Raw genomic sequence first — 26,745 nt, forward strand, 5'->3', positions numbered from 1 at the left:
ATGAGATGTGGGCCAGGATGAGGAGAACCAGACTCCCGCAGCAGGAGCTTTTCCCCGCTCCAGCGTCGCAGAGAGGAGCTGGGGCCATTTTTCAGCTGCGCCTCTGGGTGAGAGACGAGGCTTCCCTGCTCAGTGAGATAACGGTGACTGAACGAAGTACTAGGACACACACGCACTGGGCCCTAGATAATGCTTATTTATACAAGATGGCTCTGTTAACCTCCCATTGAGCCCACCTGTCCTGCACTGAGAGGACCTTGGGGGGGGGGGGGGGGGAATCTATAACATCTAAACATGTTCTCTTTTGGAATGGGGCAGTCCAGAGGTTTACCTCTGTGCTACATATGCATTTATATGCATTTATGGAGTAGTGTGTAGAGCTCACGGATTTATTTGCACATAAGCCAAAAACCTTTCAGTGATCATCATACATGATGGAATAGTCGCATAGTAGCCCTTCACCATTTGAATGAAGCACTTCCCATCCAACTGTACTTCATAGTGTGTTTGATCATATTAAACCACTGCGGAAAGAATTACTTTAGGATTTTCTGAGCATCTGCTCAATAGGCTCTGGCAATCATTTCAAGTCAAAATAAAAGAAAGAATTCTTATTACAAAATTTATATTAGCATAGTTGAATTCTATGCATCAACCCTCAGTACATCTGAGCTTTTATATAATGGCTTTATATGATGTGCATGACTAAAATTACAGACTACAATTTGGTTAATGACAGAAGCATTGCAATTAGCAGTTATCACAGCCTGGGGGCAGGCATCTTATTATGGTGTAAATTACTTTGAATGTAATATTTTGGCTAGATAGTTCAACATGGCCTCCCTAAGCCACAAGTTACAAAAACGGCAACACACTCACAGCATGCTGCGGATGCTTGTACATCGTTGTTCCCCTGTGGTGTCGCTAATCTAACACGGAGAGATGCTTCAGGTATAACCATTATGCAGAAAGCAATTTCTGCTCTGTCTAACATTGTGTAATTTTTGGTCCCTGATCACTTCCTCTGCAGCGTTTTTAAACACGGCACACTGATCTGATACAGCCAAGAAACCTCTCAGACCTATTCCAGATTCAGTTTCATGACTTTGTTGGCATAATCTTTCATGCAAGCTTAAGAGCCTTGAAAGCCAAACAGAAAGCACTAGGAATGTCTTTGTCATCTTTATTCAGAACAGCTCTCGAAGCTTCTGGTTTTACCCAAAAGCAGGGGGTGGGGGAGGCACTGTGAGACCTAAAGTTGAAAAACAAACAAAAAACAAAAAGAGTGAAGAATAAAAAAGAAAACCCTTTCTTCCTCTTCATTATGCATCAGACAGATTGAGTTGCTGACGCTGCAGGGCCAGCTTTCACACACACCGCAGTCGATTTCCGCTACCGGGCTGCGGAGACGGCATCGGCATCCAGCGCATTAGACAGACTTGTGGGGAAATGAGAAAACACAGTGACATTTCCATCTGTGGCTATCCCTTGATTTGTCAATCTTTCCTTCGCACGCATTATGTAGCTAGAGAGTGGGCGGGCAGGGGGTGTATGCAGCGACCCCGTTAAAAGCCTGTACCATTGGAGGAGTGGAGTTAAATGGACTGATTCTGCTCACTCAGCTTCTGGGCTGAGACTGAATTGTATGCCTGCGTGTACATTTCCAATATTTTTCTAGAGATTCCCAGCCACTCCTGGCCACAAATTCTGAACAGGTTTACATATATAGGCAAAAGCAAAACTTCCAAGTACTACTCGAGTCAGGCAAGGTGCAGTGTTAGAAGTGAACATCCTAGCAAATTACAAAGATACATGAACCCTGGTTTAGTCCATCACTATAGGTTTCTTAAATAAAGAGCAAAAAATTAGTCAAAACAAAATGTACACTTAACGGTATTAACAAAACATTAAAAGACTACAATATTAACAAATTGACAATGTCCATTACAAATGAACATTTCAGATATTCTAAGTAGCATTACTACAGTAACAGTTGAAAGTACACAGCTTGTCACTGCAAACCAAAAGTGGTCCTCTCTTGAACCGAATGCAAAACTTTCACAGTGAGCTTGACGGAAATTAGTTTGTCCTTGGCTGACTGTATCTGAGAATAAAAGGAGTGAAAAAAGTGGTATGAAAACAAAACTCATCCAAAAAGTGGGCTTTACCCAGCAGGAAGCTTCTGTGTGTCCCCTGATTTCAAAAGAAAAGCCTTTGCACTGAAATCCAACGAGATTACAGTCCACAAAGGACAAAAAAGGAGCGTCCAAAATCAGCAGTCAGTGTGTGTCACTCTGGAAAGTCCTCATCCCATTTAAAAGGCACTAGACCATTTCCCCCAGAACCTCTGCTGACAATAAACCCACCACTGTTAAATTTTAATTAGGGACACAACCCCCCCCCCCCCCCAAAAAAAAGATCACCAAGCAGAGGAGGTCGCTCAAGCATTCCAGGAAGGTGAGGGTGGTGTCTGCAGGCCTGAGACAGTGGGCTTCTCAGAAGATGTGCTTGAGGTGCTTGATGCCATAGGTCTTGAAGAACACGAGCAGGATGAGGGACCACAGGCCGAGGATAAAGCCGTCAGGAGGGTGCCAGTCCTTCTGCTTGGGCTTCTGTGGGAAGAGGAGAACAGGCAGGCGAGCCGGCGCTCAGCCAGGGTTGGCTCCTGGACATGACAAGCGAACATCGTACTGACAACCTCTCATTAAAACACCTCTCAACAAAGAGACAGTAAAAAAACAAAACACAGACATGGGGGGGGGGGGGGGGGGGGGGAGAGAGAGAGGAGAGAGAGAAACTTCAAAGGAAGCAGGTAATAAAAGTACACAATGAAAGTGAAGGGAGGGGAAAGAAATGAAAATAAAGGAAGGACACTTGCCCAGTTGGTGTTTGTCCATTTACCTCCATATCATCACTTTGTGTACAGACATTATACTTTTAAATCATCCCATATTATATATGCATCAGCTGAAGTGCATTTATATGCTAATGTGGTCCCTATATTTTGAGGTTTAACCTCTAAAAAAGGAAAGCCTATAACTTTTCCAAATACATTAAAAGGAATTTGCACTAAAAACAATATTCTGAAAAAGACTTCTGCATATTGTGTAGGTATCCACAACTGTCTGTTAAACTGCAATCCTGCATTATGGAGCTACACATCATCTTAGATGGAGGAGAAACTTTTCAGTGGGCAGCAGCTATAGGTGCAAGCTAAGTGACCTGGGCCACAGAAGAAAGAGAAAGATGTCAGCTCTTTAAAAATAAAAACATTTGGACTTGCACAATATCAAGTCCTAACAAAGTCTACGGCCAGAAGGGTTGCTAGTGCTGGTCTAGTTATACAGCAATATCAATTTATTGGTTAAATATGGTAACTAAATCCTACCAAGGGTGCCATCTGTTTTTTATTTTATTTTATTTTATTTTTATAATGTCTTTACTTGAAGTCAACACTCCAGAGATTACTTTGCTTGACATACTTGGAAGCATATGGTCTCTCATTAGGTTTTAAAATCAGGCAGTAACTTGGGCATCTATTAAACATTGTTAGTTGGCCTCTGTGTTTATTTCACTAGTTAAGGAGAGTTTATAACCCACTGCCACCAACACCTGACATTTGAGTAAGCTATTAAACAGACTGGATGAAAGCAGCCCTCCATGCATCAGTGGCTCAAGAGACTACTCGACATTATTATGGGAAGAGGCACTCTCTCATCGCCATGGAAACAACATCTTACACTGCCATGTGTAGAGCACTGGGCCAGATTTGCCATGGTCAGACAGGTTTTTGATCTACATATTTTAGATAAAGAGGTTATATGCAAAGGTTTATGACCACAGAACCCTCCTCAGGTATATTGGCGTTTTCCCGCCAGTGTAGTAGCAGCACATTGTGCTTGGTTTAACGCTACAGAGTGCAAGGCTGAGGGTCACCACAGAACCTGGTCCTGCCACCACACTAGTTTAGCTCAGCAAGCTCCAGCCAGCTGATCCCAGACCAGTAAAAAGGTGCAGAGACCACTGCACTGGTGACGACTGCTGGCAAAAACTAGTTCTTATGTGTCAACATGCATAACCACCCCTTTACATCTCAGTGTCCTCGGCCGAAAATACAGCAACAAATATCAAAAACAAAAGTTGACTTAAAACCAAAAGGTACATTTCCAAGTAGCATAGATTTGACTTTATTTTAGCATAGCAGTACAACTTTAAATACAACTGCCTCAAAATTTTAGACCTAGTTGGAAGGTAAGACGGCAACATGGGGACTTGCCCTTGTGACTTGCACAGAGATTTGTAATGGCTGCAGTGCAGGGTTTATAGACTTTCTCAACATGCACCCATAACAGCACTAGCTTTGCGTATCGGTGATGCCTCATCTTAAAATTCTTTGGTTCAGTAAGTTTGCTGCACAGCAGAGGAGGAGCTTCAGTGAAAGTCAAAACAAACTGCCTTCCTCTCTGAAGCCATGAGCTGTATGTTAGACTTGTTGACTTATCCCAGACACACCCAGATCTCACAACATTTCCACTCTCACAGACTTGATAATGCCGTTCACACGACAGCAGTTCAAGCTGGAGTGAGCATGCGTGGGCGCACGGCTCAGAAACAAAGCTAACTTTCTCCCAGCATTCTAGCTGGACCTCCTCCCACAATACAGCTGGGAGCCCTGGTGCAGCTTCATAAAATATAACATTTTCAAAAAACAATGTGATTTGGTAATCAGTTTCTACCCCACCACAGCCATGACCTTGAGACATGCATCACTACGATTTTAAAACTACAAAACAAAACTTCTGCTGTTAAAATAATATTCGACGAAGAAATGTCAGTGAAGTAATCCACAGAACATCATCTGCTGTCCATGTCACGAAGCACAATGAGACTAATTTTAGAAGTGAAGGAACATCCCATAAGCAAGGCACCAGTCCTCCAGTTCAGATCTATGGTACCTTGACCTCATTCATCTATACTTCTCATTCTTCAAAGTTCCCCATGTCATCAGGTGTGTGAAGCAGACACACAGACTACACGTGTGTTTTCAAGTGGTTCTTTCTCAGTATTACTGGAATGACTCAGTATTACTATGTGGCTCTCACATGTATTAGGCCTCAAAACAAGAAAAATTAAACCTACAAGCTACTGTGCTGTGGGACATTTCCATTGTCACCGCATGCAGCAGTTTATAACCTGAAATCCTGCATTTACTCAGGTTGTAAACCACTGTGTATGAAATGTGACAAACCTGCATCTACAATCAGGATGTTTTGATAAACCATTTGACAAAGGCAAAATCTTGTATTCCTTTATATGCGCAGACACTGGAGAAACCTGCAGGCGGAAACAAAGTCCCGTTCCACGCATAAAGGACGCAAGAAAAACAAAGGACTTCCTTCTCCTTTATGTTTGACTCCCTGAAGCCATGTACCTTGGCATCAAGCCGCCAGCATTCCAAAAAAGTCAGTCAGTCAGTCATTCAGAGACAAGATTCCAGTGAGAGCAAGACGCAAAAAGTAATCAGGTTCAGGGCAGCAGAAAAAAGTGCTCTACCCTCGCTAGGGCTTCACCATGGGAATAACTTCATCTCCTACAGAGAGAGCTGCTCTGACACAAGAGATGGCACATTTGTCAAGTGCTCTGCGAAGATCAGACGTGAGACCACGACGCAGTGCGCATCACCCCAATCTTTTGATTATCTGCTAATAACGTGCTCAAAAACGCTCCCATTCCCTCGCCACATTTTGTGGTACACTTACCTCCGGGGTGGGGAGGCAGGCACGAGCTCTACATGCAATATGAATGTCGCAGCATTCCTACCAAGCACAAAGCAGGAATTCAATTTAGAAGTCTCAAAGAAAAACTGCTCCCTCAGTGAGAGTCTTCCTAGCAGTGTATTGACTGCAGCAACATCCTGCTCTGGTAGAGCACACTTCTCCAATACAACAGAATTTAATACCTCATAGACAGGCATCTTGTGAATACAGCGACTGGTATACTGGCTTAACAGGCGGCTTCAGTTCACAGGACGAGAGAAAAATTTGTTTAAATTCATTCTTCAATTTGTTCAAACTGTTCAGTTTGGATATCATGTGGCATGCAGACAACTGCAAACAGCCAAAGCAGTAGCTCCTTTGGTCTCATGGTCTAGAAAGAACAGATTAATGAGAAGGGTGGGTAATAGAAGGCGTTAGCGAGAGAAAACAAGAGATTAAGTGGGGAGACCGTTTTAACAGCACTTCTTTTCTCCACAGACTTCACACAGAGTAGTGAATGAACGAGACATTGTTGAACCACAAAGGAAAAAAACAAAACAAAACACAATGATGAAGGAAGAGAGTTAATGGCACTCTTTTCCTTCTTCTCAGTGATGTGTGGTAGGAATCAGACGCTTGGATGGCACTGCCGAGGAGGCAGTAATACAGTCCACCTCCTCGGCAGGAGGAAGGCTGCTCTCTGACACACTGCTGCAGTGACCCCTCAGTCCCAGCCTGCTATGTCACGTGCTTCATCACACCTAGCCTGGTGGAACGCCTGTGTCCTGTTAGACCATAGACATCAATAGAGATAGCAAAGTTTACCACCAATACTTATTAGTATTGAAAGTGTTACTAGTAGGCTAAAGTGATAACTTACCTACTTCTTTTCTCCCTTCAAATGATGGGTGGAAAAAACAAAAACTATGGAGGACTTATTGGAAATTACAAGGGCTCAACCACACACACATGTAAAATGCAATTTGTTTAACATAAAGCAGACACTCCATCAACAAATCTGCTTCCTCAAGGTCAAAGTGGGTCTATATTAGTTGAGTCTCCATCTACATATTTTCATGAGGTGCTGTGATTACAACCCACATGCTGAAGCTAACAGCTTGGCTCCAGAGGAACTCTTGTACTCTCCACTCTGCCTCACTTACTGAAGGGGAACGGGTCACGGTACCACTCAGGATTTCATGCCCTTGACAGCATTACTGCTTTGAAGCACAATTCGAACCAACACAACGATCTTTATGAAAAATGGTGTAAATAAGTGGCTAAAAATCAATGGACTATCATCTGGAAATCACATCACCACAGGACATGATGGTGTATCCAAACATCACAGAGTATGCGTTCAAATAAAGTGGAGCATTCAGGCATCTTATTTACAAAAGAGTTGGATGTAGTGAAATATAAACAGGAGGGTATAGGTGGAGCTAATTATGAGCCAAGCTATAATTTAAAGCTCACCACTATTCCCGTTAGGAATCACATTCATTTGCTACCATAGAGAGAAATGACCATACATGTTCTAGCAGGTCCCACTTTAATTGCAATAACATTATCAAGTGAACTGTGTTGGGTAGCTCTTAGCGATTTTGCTGCAATGACCTAATTTTATTTCTTTTTTGGGGGGGGGGGGGGGGGGGTTTGAAATCCCAACACTTCCCCTCATCTACATGGAGCTCCTACTTCACTTCATCTGCCTTCCCACGTGGTGCAAGGAGCATGGGGAACGGCATTACCAAAACACACGACCCATGGCCACGAAGGGGCCACATGCTGCAGCCCTCGCACAGTTGTGTGGGCAGCACCCTACGGGCCTTCTGCAAGGACCACACAGACAGGTTTGTTCTCAAGTAGTATTGCTCTTTTCTCAAAATCGATGAGTGGCCCATACCTGTCGTACAAGTCAAGTCTGTCACTCCCCAAAGGGGGGGCTTTTTCACTAATAGATTTTGCCCATTTCTTTAGTTTCAAGAAGTCAGAGTCTGAATACAATGATGTATAATTATGTTGAAAATAAGTATACTGAAATTATCCTTGTATACTTGTAGATTTCTAGGCTCATAGCCCGTATCAACTGAAACCACAACAGGAGCCATTTCTCCGTCAAGCTGGTATTGTCCAAAGGCCTGATGCGCTCGAGAAAGCGATGCTGGGCTTGGCCCCGCTGCACGGCAAGTTGATATACGGTGACAAATTAACCTTCAATTAGAGCCTCATGTAAAACAGTTGGCTGTCTGTGATGTTTAGATTGAGAATAACTGTCTTGGAGAACCTCTTCCTTTTCAAAGCCTGACAGTGAAACATCGCCTCTTAAGATGTATTCTTTTTCTGGACCCCCTCCCATTTTCATTTTAGTCATGAACTGGCTTGTTTTAGTGAGATTTAATTTGTATATAATTTCCTGCCAAATCATAGTATCGTCTATATTTTCCATAGCATTATGGGCCTTATCTGACAGTGTGAACAGCACAAGTAATTATTTTTCCATTTTCCAGCTTGTAATTTTACTGGCGTTGTTACTGACATGAGTGACACTGACTACTGGTGTTAAAATTATGTTTTTGTTTACTGATAGTGAAGCAGGACTTCAATCTCCATCGTTGCTTTTTTTTTTTTTAAAGTATTTGACGGTTTTGTTTTGTTTTGTTTCTTTAAATTACACTTTTAGACAAAGTCAAGTAGAACCAATAGACATTTACAGAATTTCAGGGATATCAAAGGTTCTAATTCACAGTTCTTACAGAAACAGCTGGCACTCTTTCCATTCATGGAAATAAAGATAATAAACTCATAAATGTTCTTAGACAAGGCTCACTGTCTTTATTGACAGGTTTTAGGGAGGGTCAGTCGTCAAGTACTTACCTGATGAATGATATCAGCTACTGGTAACTGGTCTACATAAAACAGGGCTTCACTCTTCAGTTCATTCCTTAGAGACCTGGAGGCAAAGAGATTATTAAGTCATTCAGGCCAGACTTGATCTGAGGTGAAAAGAAAGCTTTACCATAAGAAAAAAGTGGCACAAATATCTCTCACAAGCAGTGAATTACTAACCCTAAACCTTGGGCTTCCTCTATACTAACAAGATTACAGAGCCTTAATTTGTGGTGAAAGGAGGCGAACTCTGCCAGTGCACTGCACACCTACAGTCCCCATCGGCCAGTTGCAGTCTGTTCGTTTTGCGGTATACAATGACGACCCTGGCAGGCACGCGTGCCGGTTAGCCTGTGGGAGGGCAGGGGCCTGATCCAAAGCCCTCACAGCCACGAGAGGGATATCGGCTAGCCGATCTTTGGCCCAGCCGCGGTGCCACACGCAAGTGGCTGCTGGTGCTAAATTCAGGAGGCAGAACTCGATTCTGCGTGCCAGCTGGAGAGGGTGTTAGGAGTGGGGAGGGACGAGCTGAGACAGAGAGGGCTGAGAGTGAGTGAAAGAAAAGACAGCGTGCGAGCAAGAAAGAAAAAGAAAGAATACATTTTGTGCGGACCCTTAGCCTGAGAAATCCCACCATCGCACAATACCAGATTAGCTTTTTTTCTCTCCCTTCCCTCAGCGTTTTTAACCAAGTTACTTTTTCGCAGCAATACTCATCTGAAGCTGGACGTACAAGCACAAATTACCTACACAGAAGGCAGAGGAGGGTGCGAGAACATCGACTAGGAGAAGAAACACCTTTTCAAATATTCTTTGGTATTGTGCGTGGGAGGTTCATTTCAGAGGCGTTTTTGCTGTGCTGAACTGAACAAACGGCAACAGATGGGGAGTTTGTGTACATAAGGGACAGAGAACAGTGGTGTGGGAGAGCAGCGAGTTGGAGCTGGGGCCATGGCTGGCCCCTCGGCGGGAGCGGTCAGTCACAAACAAAGGAGGACACGTGTTTTTTTTTTGTGACTCCTGAGCCTCAATAAGAGGGAGTGGGGGAGCCATTTCTCAAGACGATTGGGCCTTTTCTCTATTACTGCAGCTCCACCCAATCTAGCGAGTCTTCCTGTACAGCATTCAGTGGCCTGCCAGAACACCTCGCCTATAACAGTCCCCTCATAAAAGTTAAAAGGACAAGTTAACGGAGACAATGCTTCACGGTCAATGCCTTATTAAAATGACTGGTTGCTATCATTTGTAATGGCACACAGCACAAACTTGCTGATGGCTTTAGTGCTGAGAAACTTAAGTCGGACTCCTCAGAGACAGGGCCATCACTCAGGTTTGCTGATAAATCTCCTTTTTCTAAACTAATATACATCTTTGTGTAATGCATTTTGAGAAATCCGTACAATTGCTACAGTATATCCCAACCATTATAAGCCGCACAAATAAAAGTCAATAAAAACATGGTAGAAAGCAGGAGCAGCTTCAGGTTCCCTACCCCATTTTCTGATTTTCTGTTAGACCATCTAGACCCCATTTTCTGAGTGCTCCATTTTTTATAAAAGGGTTTTATCAGGGTTTTTAAAGGGTTCAAAGCTGTATAGGACTGTTTCTCAGTACTAAAAGCTAAGTGTGATATCAAGCAGTGCACAATTATAAAACAGAAACAACCACTTGAGAAAGGAGTGGGTTGAAACCAACAAACCTATCCTTTAATAACAGATACAAACATAACGACTACAATATTTCACTCTCACTGCCCACGTTGATCAGTCATAAATAACACTAGCACAGATTTAGCAAGCATAAACCATGGGCAGTGGTGATAAACCATCAAATTAACATATGGCCACAGCCCCACTGAATCTAAAGAGTTCAATAACTTCCCTACAAATTTTTGCAATCATGCTGCATTATGAACTTTCAATCGATGAACTCCAAAAGTACACAACTGCTGGTTGCCTAACAGGACCCTTGTATAAAGAGGGCATGCTCCCATTTTTTGATTCTTATGTATGTGTGTGTCTGTGTGTATGCACAACATCAGGTTGGTAGCATCGCCAGGCGTTTAATTACTGGAGGCTCGAGACCACTGCAACACATTCAACATGGGCACTTCGGGGCCAGGCCGAATTATAATACAATCTCATAAAAGAGTGGGCACACATCATAAAGAGGACAGGAGACTCTATTAAACTTTTCCCCTGTGCAGAAGGCAATTTTCCTAATGGAGAAGTGTGGACACAGTGGAGAGGAAGGGTCTTGAGGGGGTGGAGGCTCAGAAGAGGAGCAGAGGGCAGACAACACTAAATCTTCTTTTCCAGAGCAATGAAGAGAGAAGAAAGAAATTGATTTTTTTGGGGGGGTGGGTGCATCTCTGGTGCTGCTGGAATTGGAGCTGCATTTCATTGAAAAATCACACGGGACCTAGATCCCACCGCATATGCTAATAGCTTACACGTTACATTGGAGCGTATGGTTGGTTTCAAGCAGGTGGGACCTGATGCACATGCTGCGGCAGCTGTATCTGAACTGCATTTTAATATTCCACTGCGTTTAATGCTCGCAGGGCTGGAATTGTGAAGGCTGTCCACCTTTTTGCTATGTGGGACAGAACATACGGTTCCACAGACCCACTTCCTTTCCTGATGTGACAGAAATAGCCGGTAGTGTTACCAGTCCAGGCAGGGTACAAAGTGACCATTCACCCATGGTCAGAAGCAGGCAACAGCTGACACGCGTTCCTGTCAAGCTTGAGAGAGATGAGGGGAGAGCAAAATAGAGGGATGGTTGGAGAGAAGTAAATAGACATGGAGAGAGAGAGACAGCGCGAGAGCGAGAGAGAGCAGGAGAGAGACACACTGACAGGAAGGTAGATAAGTAGAGAGTGGCAGAGCAAGAGTGAGAAGCAGAGAGATACACTGATAGGATGGCCAACACTTAGACAGAGGCGCGCGGGGGGGGTGCGCGCAAAGAAAGACAGTCATTAAGAGACAAAGAGGGAGAGAATGAGAGATACACAAAGTGTGTGAGAGAAAGAGAGTGCGAGAGATAGAGTGAGTAAGAGAGGGAGATGGAGAGAGAGAGCTAGAAAGAGAGCAATCGTAAAGTATAGGGATAGAGTGAGAGCTAGAGAGAGTGAGCAAGCATGAGACAGCATGAGGGAGAGAGAGAGAAACGGATGGGGGAGAGGAAGCAGCAGCCAATTATGACAGGTGCAGGCTGAAGTGGATGGATGGATTGGGCTCGGCTAAGGCACAAGTGCTCAACCTTGCCTCCCTATAGCAACAGGGTTCTGCTCATTAGCGCTCACCTCTGCTGCCCGACCCTGACCTGGGCCTGCCCCTCGCGTCTACACCCTGCCAGGCATCGGGCAAACCACGAGATGAAAACGTGCATCTGCATAAGGGCAGATGCGGGGCAGATGTGAGAGGAAGCCATGTGACGTGCAGACTGGAGCTCCTCACCCCGCACGATGCACGGCCCACGTCACTCCAAGTCTGTTCCAGACCAACTTGACTAAACGATTGCATGAGCTCCACCATAAGTCATCAGTCTCAGCCCAAACATCACACTAAAAGACGCTGATCTTGGTGGGCCTTACCAGGCACGGGCTCACCCTACATTACAGGTGGTGAAGAGCAGTGCAGGTTTCACGCTACCAGCCATCTCCATCGCCAAGCAGCCGCAGCTGCCCGCCAGTCAAATTAACATGAGAGGCACTTCATTTGTCAGTGTTTTAATTGATGGCTTTAGAGGGGAATCATGCTGCGTTCTAGCTAATCAGCGAGGCGGGAGCGGAGACAGAGCAGGAGTGGGATGGTTGCCCGAGGCATGAGGAGAGAGCTATGACAAAATCTTCATTTTACATGCTAATTAGTTGTAAAGCAACTTCTGACGATTTGATCAGGGAACAATGCTATTTATATGAGAACAGTTCACAGCTCTTCAACCAGCAGGCCAGAGAAACAGGTATTACAGGTATGAATCAACAAGGGTTATTTCACAAGCCTTACATGATTTTAAAACAGTATAGATCTTCTGTAAAACAATATGGTAATTGGCCTGCAGTGTTAAGCTTGCTAAAGTGCATGACACAGTACACAGCAGGTTGTTGGACAGGAGTAAAAATGTTTTTTGACCAAGATTTTAGGAACTAAGCACATGGCAGTGAGCAGGTCAGCAGAACACTTAATCCACAGTTACTTTGACGTAAGGCTATTACCGACCTCGCATTAAACATATTCCAGCTTCAAAAGGAATGCAAGTCAGCAGTTTTAAAACCTTGACAGTAAGCTCCTACTTATATCTAACTACGATATGAGTAGCATCAGACTTTTATAGAATTATATTTGATAACTGTATTAGATTAGTTGCTCAGTCTGAGACTTCTCCTAAAGTGAGATATTACACTGGAGGAGATTGACTGTGGAGGAAGCCCTAGGTAAATATTAAGCAATGAATACAGTTGAAGCATGCAGCGTTACTGCCACCTTGTGGCATTCCCCATAAAGCACCACGGGAGGAGGGGGGCATGCCTCTAGCTGTCGGGCATGGCTGAAGGACTGCACAACAGTTTGCACATACACAAGGACAACAGAGCATTAGACATGTAGCTGCACTCACCCTAACATAGCTCAGTCTGAGTTTCCCAAGAGGCTGAAACGTTTTAATCAAAACGGAGAAAGCGCTTAAAAAGCTGGAACTTGGCAATTACTTTGCCCTTTGTGGATAGTAGTATAGTTTCGGGAACTTCCAGAACTACGGCATTACGTAGAGATCTGGCAATGAGGTGGGACCAGGTGTAACTAGCGTGGTTATGTGAGAACTCCGTTAAATAGGAGGAAATAGGTTGGGTGTAATGGGGCCTACCCATGAACCTTCTCAGCACAGCACAAACTGGACCGTGTCCCGATTTGCCCTGTTCCATGGTGGCCATAGCAACAACTGCGCAGCAGGTTGTTATCGGATCATTAGAGAGCCGGTATCACAAATAAGGCTTTTATTTGATCACTGGGCAGGCTTTCCGAGCAAAAGCAAAGTGTTTTTAACAACAGACTTAAAAAAAAAAAAAATTAAATTAAAAAGAGGATAAATTATCCATTGTCCTCAAGTGAACTCTGTTTGCGCAGGGTGCTCAGTTGCTTGCCTGATCAGATGGCTGAGAAAATCACAGAAGTACAAGTTCTTTTAATCTAGAAATGGTCACTTGGGCACCTCTTCCACTTGTGAGTAAATAATGTTGAACAAAGCAAAGATTCATCACAAAAATAGAAGTACTGCAATTATTATTTTTATTTCCATGGCTACGTAGTCAGTAATATTAGATTTGCTTTTTGAGTTGTTAGATTTTAAAATGCTTGTTAATTTCTTAAATGCAATTCTTGACAAGTATTAACTTTGTTTTGAAGGGTGGGAAATGCGCTATAGAGGATCCTACAGCATGGAGAGAGCCATTGCACTTACGTCAGGTCCTGCGGCAGCTCTGTGGGATTTGTCAGGTTGATGGCCTCGCGGGTGATCTCCACTTTACGGACGCTGCCAAAGAAATCAGTGATGAGGACACTTCCAGGATCTCGCAGGAACAAGTCGGTGCGGTGACCCGGAGTGGACACACACTGGCTCTTTGGGCATACCTTGAACTAGAACACGCAAAAAACATTCAGAGAATGTTAATTGGCACAGCCGTGACTTGAACTTGCACACTCCATTTAGTCATGCACTGTTCAGTGCTTCTGAGTCAACCAGCACAGAATTCATAATTCAAGCTCAGATTCATTAGCATTTTAACAGTATTTGCCTATTAGGGGTAAATAGTGGCTTGTATATTTAAATTCTATTCATGTGAGATCTTGAGAATTTTCTATGGGGAGACATTAAGATGCATGAAGGGCTATGGGATTACTCTTAATAATAGGTGGCCGACTAGTTGGGACTTTGCCTTTGTAAATGTCAAAACAGAAAAAAATTATTACAATCTCATCATTATTCACAAGGTCATCCGATCAGAGCTAATTGCCTAATGTGGGTTTGCCACATTACAATTAAATGCTATTGACCAAAATGATTTAAATGTATTGGATCACAAATGTCATGTTTTCTTTTGGAATGATGATGACTGGATAGGATGTTCACAGCACATAATTTATTTTTTTTAAATAATCAATGAATCAATAAAATTTGCTTGAAAGATCATTTGCATACTATAACCTTCTGCAACATCAATATTGCAATGATCACTAACAAACAATATATTGTGCAGACAATACTTGGGTACATAAAGACATGATTATATTCACTCCACATTACCAGTGTGGATGATGTAATGCTTTATTGAGGGCACATGATTTGTGTTTTCTAGTACCTCATCATTCCACCTTGCTATTTAGCCATTATTTTTGGAAATTGTTTATAATGTCTGAAGACATATTAAATGATCCAGCTCACGTATGAGGAACCAGGAACATGACTCTTTTGGATCCAGACACAATGAAATTTTGTAATCTACAAGATAACTGTGTTTACAGATGCTAAACTGTCATAATACAGCTTATCCTGTCCTATTGACAACATCAAACTATGGGAACGATTACCCAAACCTGGGAAAGGAGATAAAACGCACACAAAATGGGGCAAATTAACATCACAAATCCTTTGACAGCTGAAGATGGCATATAATTCCCACAGTCTGTGTGATTACTCATGCACACATTGGTCTGACTTTCAAAAGACGGGACTGCCCCTGAACCCTGAAAAGTGAAGTCGATTAGCTTACAATTGGAGGAGCAAAAGAAATGTGAGAATTGAGGTTTGATGCATATGAGGGCAAGTTATTGTATTTCCATATGTAATTTCCTGAGTACTCAATCCAGTTAATTCAAAGCACTCTGCTACCAGAAAATTGGAAACGAGGTTACATTTCCTTAAGTGCATACTTCACGCCTGTTGAGCTACGTTAAATGAAGCTAAATTACTCCACAGCATTTTGAGGGTATTCACAACTCTCTACCAACAACGCTGGTCTTTCAGGCGATGACAGCACAGGGGGTGGATGGTAAACGAGAGAGACACAGAGAGAGAGAGAGAGAGAGAGAGAGAGAGAGAGCGAGCAAGCGAGCGAGCGAGAGAGAGGGACAGAAAAGGGATCACTGAAATTTCATAGGAGCAGCTCTTTCAGGATTAAAACTTATCCGTGTGGAGGAAATCCATAATATTGACGCTAATCCTGAAAACCAGGGCACAAGAGTGACGCATTGGACAACGAGCAGTAGAACGGAGTAAAGGCCTGTTTGTTGGCCTGTTTGATCTGGAGCGGTGTGATCCAGGCGGACACTATGGAGGAGGGCATCAAAAAAAAAAGAAAAAAACAAAAAACAAACAGCAGATCAAAATCCATTCGGGAGGAGCTGTGGGACACCAACCAAGTGGATAACAAGCCTGAGTCTGACGGAGGCCTTCAGAAGAAAGGTCTACCTCCTGTCTGTTTCAAAGTGCTTTTTCACGTGGCCAGATTAGCCATTCTTTTTAAAGTAACAAGGCCATTGCCAACGGCACCCCCTATTGGCAATCTTTTTCATCTGCAGCCGCGGGAGGGCTGAGCCAAGCGGACTTTCAGCTGGTGGTCAAGGCCAGGCAGAGGCTTAAATCCCAGACCATGGCGGTGAGGAAGGGAGCCAGGGAAAACCAGGATGACTTTAGGAAGGAGTCGCTTTGCCAAGCCAAACACTACCAAGCGCTTTGCTGCTGTGGAAAGTACAGAGTTGCGGCTCTTGCAGAAGTGAAGATTCTCCGACAACACATCTCTCACATAGAAGATGCTTCTACCACATAGACAGACAAAAAGACAGACAGATGCACTCACCAGATCATTCATGTTAGCCTGACTGGCAGGATGGATGTCTTCCAGGAATTCCAGTAAGTAGAAAGTGTATCTGTCCATCAGGTGAACCCCTATGGCCAGGTCTGGCTGGTGCTGTAAGTCAGAGAGAGAAACCATTTTCAGAGAGAGAGAAACCGTGTTCAGACATATCACTAAAAGTCTCTGACAAAGCTCCAAGTGTGAATACAGAAACCAGAATACTGAGATTTCTGTGTGTCAGGACAGTGCTGCAGAAACTCTGCAGAAAGTGGAGAAATGGAGAGTCACACTGCAGAACTTGGAATTGAGACTCGAATGGTGCAGCATGAACACAGAGTCCTACTGCACAATAATAACCACTTTTCCTCAGAAACAGATAGGATGCATTGGAGTGTTATGGGTTTTCGGCACTTACGGAGAGCGAGTCCTCCCCCACTTGGCTGCTGGCCAGAGCCATAATATTGGGGGAGTAGAATCTCTCATACATGGAGGCCCCCTGGCATGTGTCAATTATGAACAGCAACTCATTGTACCTGCAGAGGAAAAGAGAAAATCGACTTCTTCTATACTGGTCTGGCCAAGGCTTTGGAAGATCTGGAACGGGGGGGGTGGGGGGGGTTGGAGGAGAAAGAAAGAACGAAGCAAAGACAGTGGAAAGAAAAAAAGAAATAACTGGAGGAAGAGCACAAGGCCATGAGAGCCCACCTCTACTTCCTGCCAGAGAAACTAATCATCCCACTCCTCCGCAAGCTGTTGCCACGACAACCGTAAAAAGACCCGAGCTTGCCAGCCATCTGCGCTCCATTCACAAAAGACACAGTTGGTATGCCAATGAGGTTTTTTTTTTTTTTCCCCTCCCTTTTGCCTCTCTCCCTTGAGAAGGGAGAGCTGACCTGATCTCTTATTACGGAGACAGCCCTCTAGGACAAGACAGAAAAACAGGAAACCAGGGGAAAAAAAAAAAGAAGAGGAGAACAGGTGGCTCATCTGGAGAGACAGAGGGGATGCGATGGTAGAGCGATAGGCAAAAGCTGTAGTCAATAAGAGGAGTTGGCGATGACAATCTGGCACATCCACCCTCTAACTACCACATGAATGGCTGTATGGGGTGGGCACTCACGAGGCCAGCGGTGAGCCGAGAGCCAGCACCACACGGCGCAGGGGCCACAACGGACAACCTCACAGCCCCCTTGCGTTCACCTCAGTGCTAAATAAACAAACATCGCCAGACCCCATGCTATGCTGATAGCATTACAAACATGCCATTAATAGATTAGCCTGAATCAGTGGAGGACTATTTTTATCCACAGCAATATTTAGGCCCATCCGCCCCATTGACAATGCTGGTTTGTTCACCTGTTCTTGGGTCCAAAACAACTGTTGTAAGTGGAAACATTTGTAGGACAAAGAAACTTGCAGCCACAGTAATAATGCTTCAATAACACAGAAATAAGATGTCAGTAACTGATGTCAGTGATCATCTCTGCCTCAAAACAAACAAGAACACAGACCATCAGCGGATGAAATAAGTTTGTATAAAGCAAACAGATAATGCACCCCAAAATTTACCTTCGCTTCTGCCACATCTGTTCAAAGGCGTCCGCCAGCTCTACGTTGCTGATCTCCTCCGAGTCCTGGAACTTCAGGAAACCGTTTCCACCGTGACCTGGGCGAACAAACAAGTCCCACAAAACACAGTGATGGCAAGTATTATGCCACATATTGCAATTGCGATGGTCATTCCAGTGTGTTGGGGACACGGGCCCTTTATATGATGCAGTGGCCTGGGTTATTCTGCATTTGCATCATTGAAGCAGCCACAGAACAGCCATCTGGAAACACCCCGGGCTTATCAAGCACGCGATAAACATTTGTATACTTTACAGTACGTCCCTTACTGCAACGTCAGTATTGTAAATTATTAACCAACAATAACGATCGCCAAGCAATTAACTGGGCAAGCCCTACCAGTCAGGTAGATGAGAATGTTGCTGCGGTCATCAGACAGCAGCCTCTTGGACCGAGGGGTGCTGGGAGGGAGTCTTCCTGTCAGGACTCGCAGAAAGTTCTCCACAGTGACCTAAATAACAAGCTGCACTTTACAAGTGTGTGTCTTTAGTGTGCTACTGACCATTGCTGAGACAATGTAGGACTTCCAGTAATGACTGATGTCTTGTTCCTATCCATAACGTATAACATAGCAGCATCATAACTCAAGAGAAACACGAACACTGGCTCCACATCTCTACACAAGGTAACTTAAGAAAAACCTGTGATGATTAACCATTGTTTGGTTTGTCACCCTCGGCCCACACGAAGCTCGAACATGGATGTGAGGAGTTGATGTGAGCACAGAGCATGTTTCTCGCCGAGTGACAGAGCAGCACAAACACGAGCATGGACACGCTGAGTTCGACGCCCACCTCATAACCACGGTAATCCACCTCCACGTCGTCGCCATACACGTTCAGTTCCATGTTCTTGTGGCTGAACACGGTGGCCGGCTTAGGGTTTCTATGGTTACACGCCATGTCATCGGCCAGCATGAGCACGATGTGACTGGTGAAAATAGAGAAATAGTGCCCAATCAGCACAGGAGAGGGGGGAAAAAAAAGTGTCCAATCAACACAGGATAGCCTAGGCAACCAGTCAGAATAGGCCCAAGGGAGGAGACCACTGACAGAACTTTGTGGTGCCACAGACTTCAATAAAAATTTCAAATTTGATTAATTTTACTGCTTTATAATAAACAATCCCCACACAACACATTAGAAAAACAAAGAGCAGAAACACCTTGTAGATCTACAGTCAAAAGACTACAGCCCTCTATGTATTATCCATACTCTACCTCTTCGTTATTAGTCAGTTTCTCACAACAGCACTAATTTTCTTAGGTGGTAGACCTAAGTGACACGTATAGAAACTCCAGCAGTACTGCTGTAATATCCAAATCAGCAGTGGTCCTGTGGTCAGAAACTGACCAGTTATACTGTGGTAAAGAAAAGAAAGTCTGAGTGTCTATGTATGGTAACAGATGGGCTATAGTCCATTTGTTATCACACGTGTATCCTTGTACACCTGTTAACAGGAGAAAGAAGTTTTATTTAACAGTTAAACCATTATGACAATAGAAGAATTTTCACAGAAAATACACCCCTTTTAGTCAAAGGGACAATTCAACCAAGGCAAGACTTGGAGAAGTAAACCTTGCTACACTTGTACAAATGGCAGTTAAATAAACTAAAACTCTTCTGGAGTGAACCGCTTTTAGAAGAGACATTTACAAAAGGCAAAATGGCCCTCCTGCCCATCACAATGACAGCCAAAGGGAGCTTAACCACCATTACAAGGCAGAGCATATGATACGCTGCAAAACCGTGGTGTAGCGTGTTACAATGGCACAGGCCTTTGGCATCCTGACCTTTCACGGCTCGTTAGCTGATCGGAGATACAGCTTGGTTACGTCTCAGATAATATTTAGGATTAGCTTTTACAGTTACAGGTGTTTGTCCTACCACAGCATAAAAAGGAACCGCTACGAGACAGAATGGCCAGAAATAAGTATCCTGAAGATGCCGCAGGACCATACATTTAGAAAAACTTGAATTTCTCTTTTATTTCTCATACATTACAATGTATAAGATGACCTGAATTGGGCCAATTGCAGGAGTGTCTGTCCACATGTACTGCTGGAAGGATGAGAAACAGAATATAATTTGCTAAAACAGCACTGTTTGTCTTGTGAAAGCACACTTATAGACGGGATTATCCTGCTCACCTGTCTGGGATGCCCAATCTCTTCACACTCCTGTACACTGATAGAACGTTGGCAACATGACGGTAGTTAAACCAAAATCTGGACGTGCACACCTGCACATAAAAAAGTTTTTTTTAAATACATCGTCACCATTCGCAGCATTAGGGCAGGTGGATGACGACAGCCGTTTCATTCACCCAGGGAAAGTGAGTCAGGCTTACCAGGACGGCCCAGTTGTTGGTGTGACCACTGCTGAAGAACTGTGTGGCTTTTGTCTAAAGAATGAGTGACACATGGACCTTTTGTTAACAAAGCAAGCATGAGCGAGAGTTCAAGTAAAACTAATAAACTAAAACAAACAAACAAACAAAAACAAACAAACAGCAAAACCATTACAAACAACCCACAAAATGTGGCACTGAAAGTTTTTTTTTAACCAGAGTATCAGAAATCTTTGGTGATCTTTGGTGTGTAAACTGTATACTCTGTGCAAGTTAGCAATTCCTTAGGAAAGTCATGTCAGCACTCGAGTGGTTTTAGTCTAGTAATGACCAATTTCATACGAGTTGCATAACACGAGATCACATTATTCGTTTGAATGATTTCTGCATTAGCAACACTAAAAGAGGGGTAGCGACCCATCTTTAATCTCCACATAAACAATGGGTTCATCAAGATCGCAGCATGATTCCCATCTCTTCCAGGCCTCATAGTTAATCTCTAGTGATGACAATCCACTGATTTTAAGGTCAATGCAAATTCCGAGATGACAAGTAAAGAACAAGCAGTGTTTTAAAACTACTGAGACAGTTAAGTTATAAGAGGTGTTTTCTAATGTCTAACTAGAGAAGTTGAAAGATGCTAAAATAAATATTAGACTAAATAACATAACATCAACCAACTTATTTATTTCTGGACACTATGTACATGCTTCCTATAATTTTAGAATGATAACCTATATTGTTCAATTCAGTTAGTAATGAATTTAGAACAATACCACTGCACATACACGAAGAGAACAAATATCCAACATTATGAAGAGAAGCTTAAAAATATCCCACAAGGTTAAAAGGTATGAAAGTTCTGTTGAAGTGTCAGACGATTTCAGCACGGCGATGAACAGGGATGGGCGACTGAATGGAGATTTCGCCAAAGAAACACATCTGCAGGGTGTAGTGCAGTGTCCAACCTCAGCGAGGCAGCCATCATATCCCATCTCAGTCTGTGAGACGCACACTGAGTCAGCTCACATTCAGCAGGGAGGATGCTTGTTGCTCACTGCTTATAGATGTATACAAGATTTTGCTCAGACTGCATTCATTAAAATGTAAACGTTATCAGGAGGAGTCTGGAGAGAAATGAAAACTGGCTAGACTTCATTTACTAAGTGGGCATCTGTATAAAGATGCCCAGCATCCTGTTGTACAAAATGTCAGGCAAGACGGATCAGCTCGCGCATGTCAGGACAATCAGAGACACATGCTGTGTGTTGGAGAAGCTGCTGGCTCTGTACTCATTTAGGCTAAAACATGTAGGGATCTAGTCTAACGAGCACCTAAACAAGATGAGTGTAATCAGCAGTACATCATAGATGACTGTAAAATGGACATTTTTTTTCAGATCTTGGATCCATGCTCTATTACTTAACCACGTAACATCGCCATTCAGGTCTGCAGACATTTTTAAAGACGAAACGGGTCAGGATGCAGTACAAGTGTGCAGAGCCAGTGTTGACACTGCTATAGGAGGCAGACTGTCAGGCTGTCACTGTACAGACAGTGAAACCTGTCAGACTGGCTGATTATCAGCATGTGATTTCAGGCCAAGGCTACACACTGCCTGGACTTGCCATGTATCAGCCATTTCATCCAAGCAGCTGAATCAGAAGCCCTGCAATTCATCTATCAGGCTAGAGACAATTGATTTGCACAGAATCAGAGTCATGAGAGTCATTTCAAAAAGGAGCATCTCAGAATCAAGTGCCCGATTATTACTCTGGTTAAATGAACGTACGAGTGAATGAATAAATGAATGAATAAATAAATAGGCAAGAAAGGCTGAGAAATTATATAAGAAGGAATGGACAAAAAATTTACATGCCAATGTTCAAGGTAAAACAGTGACTAATCCACAAGTATTTATGGTTCACCAACTTATTTGGTGGTTTAACAAATTTAGTTTTTTTATTTAATTTTAGATTTTCATTTTCTTTCTTATTTGGAGCTGTCTATGAAGAAGCATAACTCTCAAATAAATGTCCTAATCAAATGCAAAAGACCTGGGATGGGGGGTAGAAACAATTCGGGGTGAAATAAAAAGGGGGTTACCAAAATTCAAAGAATATTAGCACAAATGATGGAGTTAGAATTATGCCAAAAGAATATACACTGTGCGAGATTTAACTGACTCTGAAAAGTCAAAAATTGTAAAAAGTCTTTCAAAGGGATACAGCACTCTTAAAATTGCTAAGATATTGGGGCATGACCACATTTACGGTATTTAGCAGACGCGCTTATCCAAAGCGACTTACAAAAGGGAATTGTCATTTACTCATAGAATATATCCTAGTACAGTACAGGTTAGAATCAAACATACCAATGAACTAGAATACTGTAGAATACAGGGATGAATGCTGATACCTAGAAGTACAAAATACATAAGGTCTATCTTAAACAATGATAAGTGCTATAAACAATAAGTGCTAGAGTTTGTTAAACAACAAACAATACCCTACAATAAGTACTAATTTAGTCAGTCAATATGGGAGCAGTGTCAGTTGTCCTTTAAATATTCTGCAAATAGATCTTCAGTCTGCGTTTGAGGACTGCAAGGGACTCTGCTGTCTGGACAGCAAGTGGGAGTTCATTCCACCATCTTGGAGCCAGGACAGAAAATAGTCTCAATGCTTGTCTTCTATTAGGCCTGAAGCACAGTATTTCAAGCCAAGCCATACTTGAGGTTCGAAGTACTCGCACAGAACCATCAAACATTTTGTTGCAAATAGTGAACAGGGTCGCAAGAAACGTGTTGAGAAAAAAAGACAATTCACTTCCAAAGATCTGAGAAGAATCAAATGTGAAGCGACCAGGAACCCATCATCCTCCAGTGTTGTCAGATTCCAGAACTGCAACCTACTTGGAATGCCCAGAAGTACAAAGTGTTCAGTATTCAGAGACATTGCCAAAGGTAAGGGAGGCTGAAACCCGACAACCACTGAACAAGACACAAGGTGAAACGTCAAGACTGGGCCAAGAAATATCTGAAGACAGATTTTTCAAAGGTTTTATGGACTGATGAAATGAGGGTGACTCTTGACAGACCAAATGGATGGGCCCATGGCTCTATCAGTAACAGGCACAGAGCTCCACTTTGAGTCAGACAGTGGAGGTGGAGTACTGCTAGGGGATGGTATTATTAAAGATGAGCTAGTTGGACCTTTTTGGGTTGAAAAATCAACTCCCAAACCTACTGCCATTTTTTAGAAGACACTTTCCTCAAGCAGTGGAACAGGAAAAGTCTGCATCTTTCAAGAAGACAATGATTTTTATGCAGGACAATGCTCCATCGCATGAATCGAAGTACTCCACTGCATGGCTAGCCAGTAAAGGCTTTAAAGAAAGAATAATGACATGACCCCCTTCCTCACCTGACCTAAACCCTACTGAGAAATTGTGGGCATCCTTAAATGGGAGATATATGGTGAAGGAAAACAGTACAGCTCTCTGAACAGTGTCTGGGAGACTGTGGTTACTGCATCGCAAAAAGATGATCGTCAACAGATTAAGAAACTGACACACTGTGAATGGAAGGTTTATAAGGGTGAATAATAAGGGTGGCTATACTGATCACTGATTTTTTTTTAAAATGTCAGAAATGTTTATTTGCAAATTTTGAGTTGTTTGTTTATTATTCTCACTTTAACAGATGCAAATAAACAAGTGAGATGGCAAAAGTTACATTTTTCATTTAGTTGCATAATTCTGCACACTAATAGTTGCTCAATCATTTTGCACATATATTCTCCCAAGAAAGCCAAAACCTCACTTTTACCTTCTTAAATATTCAGATTTTTGGTTTATTAACATTTTGGATTGACCGAAAGCACTGTTCAATAATAAAACGAATCCTCAAAAATACAACTTGCCTAATAATTGTGCACACACTGTATATTGAACTGTTGAATACCTGTTACATGTTGGACTGAAATTAAATTTTGAGGGTTAAAAAGTAGCAAGCTAAAATCTGAAATTCTGAGATTTGTGTGTGAAGATACAATATTATATAAACATGTAATCAGGAGTGGGTTCCACTCTCAGGCCTGGTACCCCTCCAGGGTTCTTTTTCTTCGCCACCGTGTGTACCTTCTCATCCAGACATTTGAAAAGCTGTTCTGCGACAATGCCTGTTGAGAAAGTGCTACATAAATAAATTCTGATTTGATTTAACCCTGCAGTGACATTGATGTGTGGGGGGGGGGGAAAAAACTAGCACCCTTGTGCCTGATAAACTCGTACCAGCTCAACACCAGGGATGCAAAGAAATGAGTTCCAAATACTCCAAATTACAACAGGTTACTGCCAGAAGATCAGTAGAGGCCGTTGATTAGTGTAATACATACATCATTTGCTTTCTTGTTCAAAATGTTAGTTTGTGGAATAAAAAACCTCTCTCAACTTTGTCTATTAATGTTCTATGGAATGTAAAAATTGGTGCAAAGAAAGCAAATCCATCAATGGGCTTTTTTTCTTTCCTACAGAATGAGCCATAAATGGGAATATCAATTGGAATGTGTGCGCTTCGTTGCAAACGTGTTTGTTGTTGCTGTTCTCAGTATTTTTTTATATTAGGTTCCCTTTGTACTTAAGGAGATTCTAGGGGTTATATTAACTTTTCTCAAAGTCTCAAAGTTGTGATCTATAATCAGAAACTGAACTGCTGGTGACTGATAAACTGTTCCTGGCAAGAGATTGGCTACAGCCCATAGATGTAACTGTACACCTTCTGTACATCTAATAATTACGCATCTATAAAATGCACCTATGAATGCTAGGTACAAGGTGCATATTTCTAATAAAGTGGGTACTGTATGTAATTACACTTGGCTGCAGTCGTCTAGCATCACTAGCTGTGATGAGAATCACTGATGTCAGCATACTTTTTTAATGGATAGTAACAGCTGCACAAAGCATATTTTTAGATAGCAACTTTACAGATGACTGCATAAACAGCATTTAATGGAAACAAGCTTGTGTCAAAGTCAGTTTTGTTAGGGACATTGTTTTTATATAGTGCAAAATGTATACGGAAGCCACCACTTTTAACTTGGATGAGCCTACACAAATCATCTTGGGGCAACACTGCAAAGCTACCAGTGGCTTAACACGCAGTAGATTTGAGAGACAACAATCAGGAAACCTGCCTGACAGTCAAGAAACAGATGGCAAGAGGCAGAAGTAAAGACTGGAAAACAAGTGAAAGACCACTGCAGAAGACAGAAGATCACCCTGAAAAGAAAAAAGGGGCAAAACTCTCCAGTCGCCTGCATATCAGGAAACCAAATGGAAGGAAGAAAATTATGGAAATGGTGTGAAGCTGCAGAGACAGACAATGCATGCTACACTGGCATCAAGAGGCATTGAGACTCAGTGGCTGTTTAACCAGAGATGCTTCACATTTAAAAGCTACACCGATCTGATTTTGATTACTTATCGGATGCAGCCATTAACGACCTAACCACAAACTGATAACACTGCGCAAATAGGCCTACTATAATTTCCATTAGAGACGGGGAAAAAACCTTAGTAGTGGCTTGAAAGAGAATAATTGCTACAGCGTTTCTTGGTAGCTTTTTGGTTCGTTATTTCTTGCAGTGTATTAATGAACTGACACCGCTAGTTCGGAAAGCTGGTTAAGTTAACATAGCTGACGCTAACTAGCTAACAGTAGTCTAGCTTCAGACTGCTTTAGGGAATAAAATGTGCGTCACCGCCGTAACAATACTAAAAACCAAAGACTTACCTCAAAATTATTGCCGTGTATCACTGGCAGAAAGGCAAACAAGTTTGCAACAGTGCATATTGTCACAAATAGAAATTTTGCCATCTCTACCCGTAGGTGATCAATGACAGTTGGACTTTCACCCAGGAAGTAGCCTAAACTCTCGTGCTTACTATAAAAGCCACGTTTTTCAAAATAAAAGCGTGATGTTGAACGTTTCCCAATGCGCTCTAAGATTAGAGGGTGTAATCTCATTGTCCTACGAAGCATGATTAGTTAAGTTATCATTTATATTATGTACTCACAAACAAAAATTAGCGTGGGATGCAGAATGTTTTGTCCATAGCCTATGCCTATTACAACATGGGGCACGCTAATTACAATGAGATCTCTGGATTTATTTTCTACTCTAGGAAATACAGCCAGGAAGTATTATAAAACATTACAAAAGGATACAGGTGAGCATCGGAAGTCTCCGGTGAAGAATATAATAA

At 42.7% G+C, this 26,745-nt stretch overlaps 1 protein-coding gene across 1 annotated transcript; it reads right to left on the reverse strand.

The window, feature by feature from the left end:
* Positions 1-1,166: 1,166 nt before the first annotated feature.
* On the reverse strand, positions 1,167-26,429 carry pigk (phosphatidylinositol glycan anchor biosynthesis, class K). Its single transcript, XM_026998382.2, has 11 exons — positions 26,273-26,429; positions 20,476-20,529; positions 20,276-20,367; positions 18,921-19,056; positions 18,466-18,577; positions 18,067-18,163; positions 16,913-17,030; positions 16,501-16,611; positions 14,106-14,281; positions 8,634-8,709; positions 1,167-2,612 (listed from the first exon to the last, which is right to left on the reverse strand). The coding sequence occupies exons 1-11, from the start codon at positions 26,354-26,356 to the stop codon at positions 2,496-2,498; spliced, it is 1,173 nt and encodes a 390-aa protein (XP_026854183.2). The 5' UTR covers positions 26,357-26,429; the 3' UTR covers positions 1,167-2,495.
* Positions 26,430-26,745: the final 316 nt, after the last annotated feature.

This window comes from Electrophorus electricus, chromosome 18, assembly GCF_013358815.1.
Source record: "Electrophorus electricus isolate fEleEle1 chromosome 18, fEleEle1.pri, whole genome shotgun sequence".
NCBI classification, from domain to species: domain Eukaryota; kingdom Metazoa; phylum Chordata; class Actinopteri; order Gymnotiformes; family Gymnotidae; genus Electrophorus; species Electrophorus electricus.